At 39.1% G+C, this 15,101-nt stretch overlaps 1 protein-coding gene across 2 annotated transcripts in view; it reads right to left on the minus strand.

Annotated features, from left to right (window-relative positions):
* The window catches only part of las1l (LAS1 like ribosome biogenesis factor), a 72,625-nt gene that overhangs the window by 26,037 nt on the left and 31,487 nt on the right, over positions 1-15,101 (minus strand). For both annotated transcript variants that reach the window (XM_059976985.1, XM_059976986.1), the window contains exon 7: positions 5,717-5,826. In XM_059976985.1, coding sequence (XP_059832968.1) covers positions 5,717-5,826 — 110 coding nt within the window. The remainder of the gene's footprint in view (positions 1-5,716; positions 5,827-15,101) is intronic.

The raw sequence follows: 15,101 nt of genomic DNA on the forward strand, positions 1-15,101 counted from the left end.
TATACAGGGAACCCTGGATGTCAACAGAAAGAGCATTTGATTTAAAAACATGGAAACTTCTAGCACATTAGGGTACTGAACACAGGGTAGGGCCTTTTGGGAGTACAGACATTGTAGATGGGAAATTTAAAAAAAAAAGGAAATTAGGAGAGCAAAGAAGGGTCACTATACATCAGTCAGGTGACTGGAAGGAAAATGACATTATACGTATGTCAGGGGTAAGTTTTTTTTATGCAGAGAGTGGTAAGTGCATGGAATGGGCTGCCAGCGGAAACAATAGGGTTTTTCAAGAGACTCCTGGATGGATTCATGGAGCTTAGTAAAATAGAGGGCTATGGGTAAGCCCAGGTAGTTCTAAGGCAAGGGCATGTTCCACCAGCAGAGGCGGGTGGGGGGGTGCAATAACAAAGGAAAATTATCAAGAGTTGAGAAACAGAGTGACACTTATTAAGCATCAAAGAGACAAGCTGTGCTTAAAATAGCAGGTGAGGTCTGAAATGACTAATTTTCACCAAGGAGAAAGATACTGCAAATAGAAATATCAGTTGAGATGATAAGTTCTCAAAAATGTTATGATTAAAAAATATTAGATATCTTAGCAGGTATAAAGGTGGATGAATTCCCATGGTCTGATAAGATGTATTAATTAACCACAACAAAATAATCATTAATTTTGCCACTCAGATGGGATATTTTTGTCTTTGATGTTGCTTGGTTTAATCTGCTAATCACCAATTAGCAGATTTGAAATACTTGTGAATTCAGTATCATTCAATGCAATTTATTCTGTGCATGCTGCTTAACATATCACTTAGTAAAAACAGTTGTAATAAATTCCAGTATGAAGATGCTGACCTTTTCAGATAGTTAAGTAACTTTAGATCAACTATATCCTGACCACATATCATAAGACAAGTGACAAAGTTTACCCTTGTTCCATTCCTCTACCCCTAATAATTTCCAAAATTTCTGATTTTCAATACCTATAACAAAACTAACATTTATGTCACAATCAAAACAAACACGGAAACTTCTAAATTAAAGTGGAAGTTCTCATCATTGAAGTTATCACCATACATGAAAGGAGTCTACTGACAGGAAGAATTGGATTAAAGACTATCTGATTAAAAGCAATATTAAAAAATTCAATACAACATTTTAAATTATTAAATCCATTGATCTACCTCAAAACATACGATCTACCATTTCCCCCCCTTTTTTAAAATCTTTACCTTCATTACTTCCTATAAAACTGACAAAAATTCTTATAACCAAGTACACAAGTGCAAAAGTTCAAGCAATTAGAACTGCTTCAAAATATGTTAAGTATGTCTGAAAGTCATAAGGTGGATGAACGTTACACTAATTCTCCGCAGCAACTGACCTACAGCAAAATCATGTGTTTTTGGACAACGTTAACTGAAATTGGAATGCCTTGTGAACTCTTAACATACATTGAAACAGGTTAAACAAATAAAGATTTTAAATCCTCTTTTTCTCTAAGCTTCAAGATTTTGTTAATATTCATGGCATTTGTAAGCATAAAGTAGAAAACTTGAATTTATGATCAAAGATGTATTTAGACCAAATTATACTTAATCACTAATATTGCAATTATTTCCTTTACCTGGCAAGTCCCTATCTTAAAGGTAATGCACCAGGTGACTAATAAAATGGGATTCCCCAGATAACAAACAAATTCAATCTAAATTTTCCTTAAGTTTCATAAGTCATAAAGAAAATCCATGCTGCAACAAACAAAAACCATTACATTATGCATATTACCCTCTGGCAATTTGAAGTTTTAAGGAGTTCAAAGGTTTCAAAACAAAATGGAAAAGGAAGTATTGCCATCACACATGCATCAAAGTCAGTGGTTAGCTTTTTTTTCCATTTGATCATACTAAGATACAAAATGAAACAATAAGGGGGAATGCCGTGACTAAGCAAATGTTAAAACAGACATTTCAACTCTGCTAAACCAGTACATTTTTTCCCTCCAATTACAGTTAAGCACAGTGCCAGCATTTGATCAGTAACACTTCTGCTTAGAGCTGGTGGTAAGGGGCAAAATATCTGAGATGAACTAAAAGTTTAACATAAGCATTCACTATTCATATTAGCCCTAATCATAACCGAAAGCAGCAATACAGAAACAGACCCTTTGGCCCAACAATTCCATGGCAACCACAGCATCCTCCATGCTAGAACCAGTTGCCCAAGTTCAGTCCTAACCTTTTCCTCTTTAAGTAACTATCCAAATATCTCTCAGATGTTGCAATTGTACATACCTTGACCACTTCCTCTGGCAGGTCACTGCAGCTACTCATCACCCTCTATGTAAGAACCTACCTCTCAGGTATCTTTAAAATATTGCCCCTCTTACCTTGTATCTAGGCTCTCTAGTCTTAGACTCCTCAACCCTGGGGAGAAAATACTACACCACCCACTGTCCATATCCTTCATGACTTTATGAACTTTTATGAATTTAGCTCTCATTCTATGCTCTAAGGAATAATGATCCAGCCCTCTAATCATAACAGCATATCATAAATTTCTTCTGCACCCACTCCAGCGTGACAATATATTTCCCATAAGAGGGTAAACAAAATCGATACATAATACTCCATAAGTGCAGCCTCACCAGCAACATATATAACTGCAACAACCCAACTCCTAAACTGGATGCCCTGTATGATAAAAGCTTTTACTTTTGCTACTGTCTACTTTAGTGGTCGCCAACCCGTCGATCTCGATCGACTGGTCGATCTTTGAGACTTTCCCAGTAGATCCTGAAAAAAATGAAAATAAATACACAAATATTGTTGAGAGATTGTTTCCGGGTTGCGGGGATTTTGTTCCGCTCTTTCTGCCCAGTGCGCATGCGCATAGGTCCCCCGCACTACACAGTGTACTTCAGTGATTCCCAACAACCAGGCTGCGAGGAAACAATATGAGTCAGTTGCACCTTTCCTCATTCCGTCACAGCCGCTGTTGATCTTTAACCCATGCGTGGCCGGCGAGAACCGCCGATGCTACTGGCCTGGAGCGTGGCCGGTGGGAAGTGCCAATGCTACTGGCCCGGAGCGTGGCCAGCAGGAAGACCCGATGCTACTGGCCCGGAGCGCGGACAGATGGGCACTGCCTCTGAACCTGTTTAGAACACCGAATGTTCGTGGGGAATCTGGTGCTAAAATATTTGCACATGACCTAATTCGAGCTCAAGGTTTCATAAGTATCAGCGCAGCTACCTTGCTGCAATCTGCTGAAGCAAGCTTTTGTCGGTTGGTAGATCCTACAAAGGGGGTGGGCGCGGGCCTGTCGCTCTCCTCACTTGGTTGCCGCTCTGTCCTGACTGCGACCGCCGCGGCCCTGGCACGGGGACCTCCGGCCCTGACCTCGTCCTCTCACCCCATCCACGACCAGCCGCACCTGGCCAGGTAGCGGGCAGGCAGAGGCTGGAGTTCGAGCCTGGAGGCAGTCTAATGAGGCAATGAAGGGCTGAAAACTGCTTCGGTACCTTGAGTCCCAGCACCCTGCACTGAAAGACGAACCCGTTGAATTTTATCAGCAGAATAAACGTTAGCAGGGCGGCACAGCAGCTAAGTGCCAAGAGCCGTGAAGGTCGTGTTTAACAACACCCCCCCCCCCCCCCCCCACCCAAGTCGGCCAGTCTGCAAGAATATTGTCAATATTAAACCGGTCCACGGTGCAAAAAAGGGTGGGTACCCCTGGTGCTTATGCATTATTTCTACTCCTGGGTTGTGGGATTTTACTTCCGGTCTTTTCTGCCCTAGTGCACAAGCATGTAACTAATCAATCTGGAGTCGATCTCACCTTTCACTAAGGCCGAGATAGTGGACCTTGGGCTTAAAAAGTTTGGTGACCACTAGTCTACTTGTCTGGCCCTTTTCAGCAAACTGAACTTGAATGACAAGGTCCCTCTCATCACTGACCTCTATTCTCTATATATGTCCTACTATTGTTTAATTATCCAAAATGTATCACATCACACTTATCCAAGTTGAAATCTATTTGATAAAAACACAAAATACTGGCAAAACTCAGCAGGCCAAACAGCATCTATGGGAGCAGGTAGTGACGACGTTTGGGGCCGAAACCCTTGAGTTTCGGCCCGAAACGTCATCACTACTTCCTCCCATAGATGCTGTCTGGCCTGCTGAGTTCTGCCAGCATTTAGTGTTTTTATTTATTTCCAGCATCTGCACATTCACTCATGTTGCCTTTGAAATCTATTTGCATTGCTTAGCCTATCTTCTTAACTGTTCAAAATCTCTTTGCAATTCATTGCAACCTGCTTCACTATCAACTATTATCAGCATATTTATTAATCGTGCAGAGCACATTTATTGTTTACTTATGCAAATGATTGAGATGTAACAGAGGTTCCAGCACTGGTCCCTGCGTCACCCACTAGCCACAAGGCTCCAGTAAAAGAATCAACCTTCAACCATCACCCTCTGTTTCCTATCATCAATCTTCCTCGCTAGCTCCCCCTGAATCCAGCCTTCTAGATCAGCCTGCCATGCAGAAACTTGTCAAAGGTTGTACATAGACAACGTTCACCCTCCAACCTTCACCTATTCCCTTAGTTACATTTTCAAAAAAAGATTCAACAGACACGACTTCCAATGCACAAAACCATGCTGCCTAATCCTAATCAGACCTTGACTATCTAAATGATGGCTGATCTCATCCCTAACAATTCAGTCTGGTAACTTACTACAACTGAAGTCAGGCTCACCCGCTTGTAATTCCTTAGTCTGTCCTTGCTACATTTCCTGAACAGAAAAACATCAGTCATCTGGAACTTCATCAGTGGCAATCAATATCCCCATTCCTCATCTTCTGTACAACTCAGAACTAATTAATTTATTTATCGTTAACAGTGTGGAACAGGCTCTTCTGGCACAACAAACTGCACCAACCAGCAATCTACCAATTTAACACTAGCTTACTCACCGGACAATTTACAATGACCTATTAACTTACTAATGTCTTTTGTCTGCGGGAGGAAACCTACACAGTCACAGGAGAACATACAGACAGCGCTGGAATTGAACTCCGAACTCCAATTAATTAGCTTTCTCCTTTTTCCAGGTCTGATTAAGTGTTCTTGACCTGATATTTTAACTTTTTTTTTTACATTCTGTAGCTGAACAGCCCAGTGATTTTCAGATATTGTTCCATTTGAGTTAACTTCCTGTCTATCACTGGACTTAGACTTAATTTTAATTAAGTCTTAAAGTTCCCCAACTGGCAGAGAAATGCAATTTTTTTCACCTGCATTTTCCATGGGTTGTTTAGTGTAAGTGTCATATAGTATGTCAGTGTGGCCATGCATTCCAGTGATTAATAAAGGATGAAGTCCCTTGTTTGCCCCACTGAACCCAAATCCCATGTCTGAATCTGAGACCACACCTGACACACGCTTCTGTTAATGGCACTCCCTCAAGTGGTCAATCTGTGTCAATGTAATTTTCATTGGGCGACAAAACAACTGCTCTTACTTTCTCAAAGAGTAACCAGGTACATGCAAGTAAAAATATTTCTGGTACGTTCTTGTAAGACAATACACATGCCTCCTCACAATATCCTTATCTCCAACACAGAAGATGGACTTCAGTTTAAATGTAGATTGACAATATATTTTTTTATTTTTATATTTTTTTAACAGCCGTGTTTTTAATAGTACCTGTTTTCACAAGCATGCTTTTTAACTTGCGATAAAATCCATTCAACTTCAGATGGTAGGGTATTCCAAAGCGTCTTTGATTTGGAAACTAAGTTCTGTTCTGTTAAAACCTATGGAATAGAATCACACAATTCAACAGTAAGATTCAAGTTCTCTTAACTACCTGTAAATTGTTACTTTGGCAGGTGAAAAGTGATAATTTTTATTGTTAGAGCAGAGAACATTATCTCATTCACAAACAAGCAATAATTGGTCATCAGATGGCACACAAAATGAGAGTAATACCCATCTGCTTTGAAAGTTGAAATGTAGATATTGGAACACCATAATAGACAGCAGCCTTTCTTCCAATTAAAGCAAAACTTACATAATCTGACACATTTGGAAGAGCCAGACTTGTAAATTTTTGGTCTATTGGATGCTACTCACTAATATCAAACAACTTTCATTTCATATTTTGCACAAGAGAATAATTATCCTGCGAATTTAAACAGTGTGAAACATAAACACAGTTCAATTTTTCTATTGTCTGTATTTTGTTAGTAATTTTTTTATAGATATATATATATATATACTGTATTTGTTATATATTCTCGTATACATTAATAAAAATACTGAACAAGAAACATACAAACACTCTGACCTCAACCCTGGCTCAAGCCACAAACAAAACCCACATTCTGGACCCCAATGCTTACCACTGTAAGTACCACTGGCTCATTCTTGACTACCTAGTGAGCTAGATACCAGACTATGAGCTTCTCTAGAAGATCAAATGTTGTACACCAAGCAGTATGCCACACTTACGAAATGACACTGCAACACTTTACACAGAATATTTCAGTTTAAGATGGCGCTGGTGATGCATAGCAACCACTTGGTGGCAGCAAACAAAATTACTAACTACTTTATTAATCGCATTTTTTCTAGAAAACAATCAAGCAATCAATAGCCTGTAACTTCCCTTTCAGAGTTGAACTTTTGAAACGCCTGTATGACATGGCATTTTTGAGATGCTAACTGAAGTCTCGAAAGTGCAGGACAGGTGTGGCATGGTGTGCACAGGCTGAATTGAGGCAACAGGGCCCAAGCCTGAGAGTGGGGAATGAGGCAATGTTTACCCATTGCTGGTGCAGACTTGAACGCGATTCGGTGCAGCAGAACAGAGGGAAGATGGAGTCAAGGCAGCAGGGCCCAGGCTTCAGAGAGAGGAAAGACCTGAGATTTGATTGATTTAAGTACCTGGCTGAATTGAAAAGGTTGGGTACTGGCCGAATCAAGGGGCAGGACCCACACCCAAGAAAGTATTAAAGCTGCAGGGCCCGGGTCCAAGAGCAAGGAATGACCCAAGATTTGACTGAGTTAAGTGATGGGCCAAATCACTTAAGTAGCAGGGCCCAGGCCCAAAAGTGTATTTAACCGGCAGGGCCCGGGTGCGAGAGTGAGGAACTACCAGAGGTTTGGACGATTTAGAGAACAGATCGGCTTGAAAAGGTCAACATATCGGGCCAGGCTGCTCAGCTTGCTGCTCTGCACAGTTTACTTGTCTCTGCAACTAATGGGCTCTTGAATCGATTCCAATGAGTAAAGCCCTCGTGGCTGTGGACTCACTTCTGTGAACATCAGTTTGGAATATTATTTGCTTACTTTTAGTGCTTGCACAATTTACCTTTTTTTCTACATAATGGGTACTTGACTTTTTTTAAAAAAGTGTTCTATTAGTTTTATTTGTATTGGGGCTGGCTGTAAGATTAATCTCAAGGTTGTATATAGTATACATACCTTGATAATAAACATACTTTGAACTTTAAAAGGAAACAAGTCATTGATTATGGTTTTTTAAAAGCATAATTTCTGAACCCAAGCATAGAAAATAAACTCTGGCATATTTAGTGGGACACAGCAGGGCTTATTACTCTGCTGCAATGCCATTATTTGAATAAACTCAACATTCCCTGCCCAGAATTGAGCAGCTACACAGCCGAAATATTAGATCATTTGCTTGTGTTCCCCTTTATTAGAAGAGAGGAAATGAAACGCCAAAGGTTTACAATAATTCTCAAGCTGCAAGAATGGTATCTCAATGCACAATGTATTATGCTATTTAGATATATTTTAACAATTATCTACAGCTACCAACTTCTTCCGATGCAGGTTTCAACTAGGGAGAAAAAATCTGCTTTTTGGATAACTACTTAAAGTGGCAATGGATGTGCCAGTGGGGTCGGTGTTGGTAACCTTATCAAGTGTCAATTATATGACTGATTTAGTGTGAATGCACAAAGCTTGATCAGTAAGTTTTATGGAATAGCACACAGTAAGGACGTGCAGATGAAAATGAGGAAGGTTACTGTAGATTATTGAGGTGGGAGAGTGGTGTGGATCTTGATCAGTCAGGGAAGGAATGGCAAATGGATTTCAAAATGGATGTGAGGTGATGCATTTTGGAAAGTCAAACCAGCGTATGACATGTATTGTGAATGGTAGGACACTAGGGAGTGTAATGGGACAGAGGGAGTTTGGAATTGCAGTTTGTTGAAAACAGTATCACAAGTAGACAGGATGATTATAGAAAAAAGACAAGTCCATTAAGACACTGGAGCAGAATTAGGCCATTCAGCCCATTGAGTCTGCTCCACTATTCCATCATGGCTGATCCCAGATCCCACTCAACCCCATACACCCGCCTTCTCGCCATATCCTTTGATGCCGACCGATCAGGACACAATTAACTTCCGCTTTAAATATACGCATGGGCTTGGCCTCCACCACAGTCTGTAGCAGAGCATTCCAGACTTACTACTACTCTCTGGCTAAAAAAAATTCTCCTTACCTCTGTTCTAAAGGGTCACCCCTCAATTTTGAGGCCCCTCTAGTTCTGGATATCCCCCACCTTTGGAAACATCTTCTCTTCATCCACCCTATCTAGTCCTTTCAACATTTGATAGGTTTCAATGAGATCTCACCCCCATAACATTCTTCTCAATTCCGATGAGTACAGGCCCAAAGTTGCCAAATGCTCCTCATATGTTAACCTCTTCATTTCTGGAATCATCCTCATGAACCTCTTCTGAACTCTCTCCAATGACAGTCTATGTTTCAAGCCTACACTGGTGAACGTACTGCCCTTTTCTACACTACATTGCCGACTGTATTGGTGCTGCTTCCTGCACCCATGCTGAAATAGTCAATTCCATCCACTTTGTCTCCAACTTCCACCATGGCCTCAAATTCACCTGGTGCATTTCCGACACTTCCCTTCCCTTTCTCAATCACACTGTCTCCATCTCTAGAGACAACTTATCCACTAGAGTCTATCATAAACCAACAGATTCGCACAGGTCCCACCCTACTGCTTGTACAAAAGCTATGTTCCTCTTTCAATTCCTCCATCTCATCTACTCTTAGGATGAGTCTTTTCATTCCGGAATGTTGGAGATGCCCCCCATTTTCAAAGAAAAGGGCTTCCCTACTTCCATCATCAACGCTGCCCTCAACCACACCTCTTCCATTTCACGCACATATGCTCTTAACCCATCCTCCCGCTGCACTACCAGGGATATTGTCCTCACCTACCACCCCACCAGCCTCCACAGCCAGGACATAATTCTCCGAAACTTCTGACACCCCCAACTGGATCCCGCCACTCTTCCCACACAACAACCCCCACTTTCTGCAGGGAAAGCTCCCCACACGACTCCCTTGTTCATTCAGCCCTCCCCACCGATCTACCACCCGGCACTTAACCTTGCAAGTGGAGCAAGTGCTACATCTGCCCCAATATCTCCTCCCTCACTACCGATAAGGGCCCTAAACAGTCCTTCCTGGTGAGGCAACACTTCACCTATGAGTCTTTTGGGATCAGATACTGTGTTTGGTGCTCCCAGTGTGGCCTCTTTAATATCAACCGGATGTTGATTGGGAGCCATTTCAGTCCTGGGAAAAAGTCTCTAACCTTATAATCAATGCCTTTCATCATCTTATACACCTCTATCAGGTCACTTCTCATCCTCTGTCACTCCATGGAGGAAAGGCCAAGTTCACTCAAACTATTCTTGTAAGGCATGCTCCCCAATCCAGGCAACATCCCTGTAAATCTCCTCTGCACCCTTTCTATAGTTTTCACATCCTTACTGTAGTAAGGTGACCAGAACTGAGCACAGTACTCCAAGTGGGTTCTGACCAGGGTCCTATATAGCTCTAACGTTGCCTCTCGTCTTTTGAATTCAATCCCACGGGTGACGAAGGTCAATGCATTGTATGCCTCTGGTCCTGGAGACTTATCCAACTTGATGATTTCCAAAAGCTCTAGCACATCCTCTTTCTTCATGTCTAGATGCTCAAGCTTTTCAATCTACATCTCTACAACTGCCAAGATCCTTTTCCATAGTGAATACTGAAGCAAAGTATTCACTAAGTATCTTTGCTATCTCCTCTCTGGTTCCATACACACTTTTCTACTGTCCCACTTGATTGGTCCTATTCTCTCACATCTTATCCTCTTGCTCTTCACATACTTGTTGAAGGCCTTGGGGGTTTCCTTAATCCTGCTTGCCAAGGCCTTCTTATGGCCCCTTCTGGCTCTCTTAATTTCATTCTTAAGCTTCTTCCTGCTAGCCTTATAATCTTCTAGATCTCTATCTTTACCTAGTTTTTTTGAACCTTTCGTAAGCTTTTCTTTGCTTCTTGACTAGATTTACATCAGCCTTTGTACACCATGGTTCCTGCATCCTACCATCCTTTTCCTGTCTCACTGGAATGTACTTATGCAGAACGCCACACAAATTTAGATGCCTGAACATTTACCACATTTCTGCCGTACATTTCCCTGAGAACATTTGTTCCCAATTTATGCTTCCAAGTTCTTGCCTGATAACTTCATATTTCCTCTTACTCTGATTAAACACTTTTCTAATTTGTCTGTTCCTATCCCTCTCCAAAGCTATAGTAAAGGAGGTAGAATTGTGATCACTATCTCCAAAATGCACTCCCACTGAGAGATCTGACACCTGACCAGGTTAATTTCCCAATACCAGATCAAGTACAGCCTCTCCTCTTGTAGGCTTTTCTACATATTGTGTCAGGAAACCTTCCTGAATACACCTAACAAACTCACCCCATCTAAACCCTTCGCTCTAGAGATGCCAATCAATATTTGGGAAATTAAAAATTGCACCACGACAACCCTGTTATTATTACACCTTTCCAGAATCTGTCTCCTTAACTGCTCCTCTATGTCCCTGTTACTAATGGGTGGTCTATAAAAAAGACCCAGTAGAGTTATTGACCCCTTCCTGTTTCTTTCAATATTTTTTATTAGCTTCTGCATAAAGGAATAGAGTACAAGAAGACATATATTACAAGTCAAAAGAAAAAATTAAATAGCATCAAATACATTGTATTAAAATACAGTTACAATCACAAAACCCTGTACAGGTATTCATAAAAATTAAATTAAATTGTAATACTGAAATATAATAATTTTGTTGTACAGAAAATAATCTAAACCCACTACGAAAGTCAGAGCTGTTAAGAAAAGCAACAAGGGGAAAAACCCTTATCATATAATAAAATATATTATTAGCCATCAACTGTACTTTTACAACAAATCAAAGGTTTTGAAAATAACTCAAAAATGGTCCCCACAATGTATAAGTCTTGGCTAGATTCAAAAACTGAACATTGGATCTTCTCTAAATTTAAGCATGACACATAACATCCTATAACCATTGAGCATGAGTAGTTGGAACAGCATCCTTCCATTTAAGCAAGAGCACCCGCCTAGCTATAAGAGAAGTAAAAGCCAAAATATGCAAATCAGGGTGTCCGCAATATAAAATCTTTTCCTCCAACAATACAGGCAGTCCCTGGGCTACGAACAAGTTCCATTCCTGAGTCCGTCTTTAAGTCAGATTTGTACGTAAATTGGAACAAGTATGTACGGTGTTATTTAGCATCAATTAGTCAAACATCTGTCTTAATTTATAGTATATATTTTACCTTTTTATGCATATAAAACACTTAAGAAACATATGTATTCCAATAATTAAACCACTGCGTTGCTTAGTAATAATTATAGCTTTCACCGGGGCAGGGCCTTTCACATGCTTCATTATTCTCACTTTATCCTTAAAAATTGTTCCGATCGTTGACCGACTGTAGACTAACGCTTTTCTAATGACTGATGGCGTTTCACCTCTTTCCGATCGCTTTAATATTTCCACTTTATTTTCAATGGCGATCGCTTCCCATCAACAGAACAGAAACACTGCGGGCAGCGAATTCCAAGCTGTACCGGCTCCCGAGGTCCGCTGGGTCCTAAGGACCACTGCACGGAATTCCATGCATCCGAAAGCCCATCACACTGAGACAAGTTAAATGGGACAAGTGGGGGCTGTGCTGGGTTTGGGTATTTGATCCTCCACAATATTCTGCATGGGAATTTAAACTGGAGGTGGCAGAACTTATAGGAAATGTATATAGATGAAACGCAGAAAGTCTCGAATTTGTAAGTAATGGAACAAAAGTTTAGGGTAAACTATATTTAGCTGACAGTTCTCCAACAAACAAATCCTGGAAGTATTTAATACCTAATCTACCCCATTCTTTAAAAACTGAATCGGTCATCGAAGGTTTAAAAAACAGTTAAAACAAATAGGACTAGACAAAGAAAACCTCAATAAACCAAAGAATTTCCCAAATTGTACCCAGATCCTCAAAGTATGTTTAACTACCACATTTTCAGTTAGTTTACTAAAAGATAAAGGGAGTGAGGATCCAAGCAGAGAAATAATAGAAAATTTATTAACAGAGTTAGCTTCTAAAGAGACCCATATCAGACAGTCCTCACGGTTAATATAACATGTCCAAAACGTAAGATTTCATATACTGACTGTCCAATAATAAAACCTTAAATCTGGTACAGCTAAACTTCCATTCTTCTTAGATTTTTGAAGATGAACTTTATTTTGTCGAGAATGTTTTTTCCATATACAAGAAGAAATAATAGAATCAAGAGAATCTAAAAAAAAGATTTAGGATTAAAAACAGGTAATGCCTGAAAAAGTTATATAAATTTAGGTAAAATGTTCATTTTAATAGAGTTGATTCGGCCAATCAAGGATAACGAAAAAGGTGACCAGTTTGACAGTGTCCTTTTTACAAAATTCAGTACGGTACGAAAATTTTCATTAAATAGGTGTTTATAATTCTTAATAACTGTTACACCCAAATAGGTAAAATGATTTTTTACAATTTTAAAAGGAAGGTTAGTATTAATTGATGACAAGTTATTCAGAGGAAAAAGTTCACTCTTACGTAATTTCAGTTTGTATCCTAAAAACTGGCTAAAACAAGAAAGTAGAGAAAGCACAGGAGTGAAGTCAAGTGAATGTCGAGGAGTAATGTTGAGTGAAGTCTCGACATTAGAAATAAAAAGCAATAGATCATCAGCATAAAACAAAACTTTATGAACAGTCCCTCTCCTTAGAATATCAGTAATATCATTAGATTCTCGAAAAGCAATGGCTAGAGGTTCGAAGGCCAAATCAAAGAGCTCAGGGGACAACCTTGTCTAGTTCCACATTGAAGTTTAAAGGGTTTGGAATACTGAAAATTAGTAAGGACCCTGACAGAAGGAGATCAATACAGTAATTTAATCCATTGAATAAAATCAGGCCCAAAATAAAATTTTTCTAAAGTTTTAAATAATTAATTCCATCCAACCCAATCAAAAGCCTCCTCAGCGTCCAAAGATATCACACATTCTGATACCTCCTGAAAAAGGGAATAAATAACATTTAATAAATGACAAATATTAAAGTTGGAATATCAATTTTTAATAAATTCCATCTGATCATCAGAAATGATAGATGGTAAAATATTTTCAATTCTATGGGCCAAAACTTTAGATAGGATTTTAGTATCAACATTAAGTAAAGAAATTGGTCTGTATGAAGAGCATTCGTTTGGGTTCTTATTCTTTATGAGAATAAGCAAAATAGAAACTTTATAAAAAGATTGTGGCAACCTACTCAGCTTACAGGAGTCTGAAAAAATTACACATAAATGAGGTATAAGCAGTGAGGAAAAAGCCTCATCAAATTCTGCAGAAAATCTATCAAGACTGGGAGCCTTCCCCGAGTGCAAGAAACTTACAGCCTCGACAATTTCCTCACATAAAATAGGTTGCTCTGTTTTCATTTATCAACAGAAAGTGTAGGAATGTTTAATTAATCTAAAAATTATTCATTATAGTGTTATCTTTGGGAGGGTCAGAACTATAAAGTTTAGAATAAAATTCTTTAAAAATATCATTTATTTCTTAACGGTCAGTTGTCCTATCACCATTAGCGTCACAAATTTCTTTAATTTGTCATTTAGCTATGAAGGTTTTTAATTGATTAGCCAATAATTTACCTGTTTTGACTCCATGGATATAAAATTGACTTTTATCTTTTAAAAGTTGAGTTTCAATTGGATATGTTAGAAGACGATCGTATTTAGTTTGAATTTCAACATGCCTTTTATATAAAGCAGGATCTGGAACCAAGACTTATTTTTGATCTAATTGTTTTAACCGATTAGCTAACTCAATCCTCTTTTTATTAGCTTTTTTCTTGACACTTGTAGTATAGAAAATAATCTGACCTCTAATAAAAGCTTTAAAGGCATCCCATCTAAAAGACTAGAAGTCTCTTCCAAAGTATTCTCTTAAAAAAATAATTTATCTCTCCAGAAGTTTTAAGAAATATTTATCAGATAAGTTAAATTAAAACACCAAGATCTGTTTATTTGAGGAAGACTAGGGAGATTTAAAGATAAAAGCATGATTCCGGAGCATGTTCTGAAACAGCAATTTCTTTGTATTCACAGGATCGAACTAAAGGAATCATTTAATTATCAATAAAAAAAGTAATCAATCCTGGAATACATATGATGGACATGAGAGAAAAATGAACAATCCCTATCTAGTGGATGTAAGAAATGCCATACATCAACAATACCGCATTTCATTAAAAAAGATAGAATAAACAAAGTTGATTTATTAAAAAAAAACACAAAATGCTGGCAGAACTCAGCAGGCCAGACAGCATCTATGGGAGGAGGTAATAACGACATTTCAGGCCAAAACCCAGACAGCATCTATGGGAGGAGGTAATAATGATGTTTCAGGCCGAAACCCTTCATCAGGGTTTTGGCCTGAAATGTCGTTATTACCTCCTCCCATAGATGCTGTCTGGCCTGCTGAGTTCTGCCAGCATTTTGTGTTTTTTATTTATTTCCAGCATCTGCAGATTCACTCATGTTGCCTTTGATTTATTAAGTGTCGCTGTTTTAAAGGATGTCCTATCTAAAACTGGATCTAACCAACAATTAAAATCTC

The sequence above is a fragment of the Hypanus sabinus genome, chromosome 8 (genome assembly GCF_030144855.1).
Source record: "Hypanus sabinus isolate sHypSab1 chromosome 8, sHypSab1.hap1, whole genome shotgun sequence".
NCBI lineage: Eukaryota > Metazoa > Chordata > Chondrichthyes > Myliobatiformes > Dasyatidae > Hypanus > Hypanus sabinus.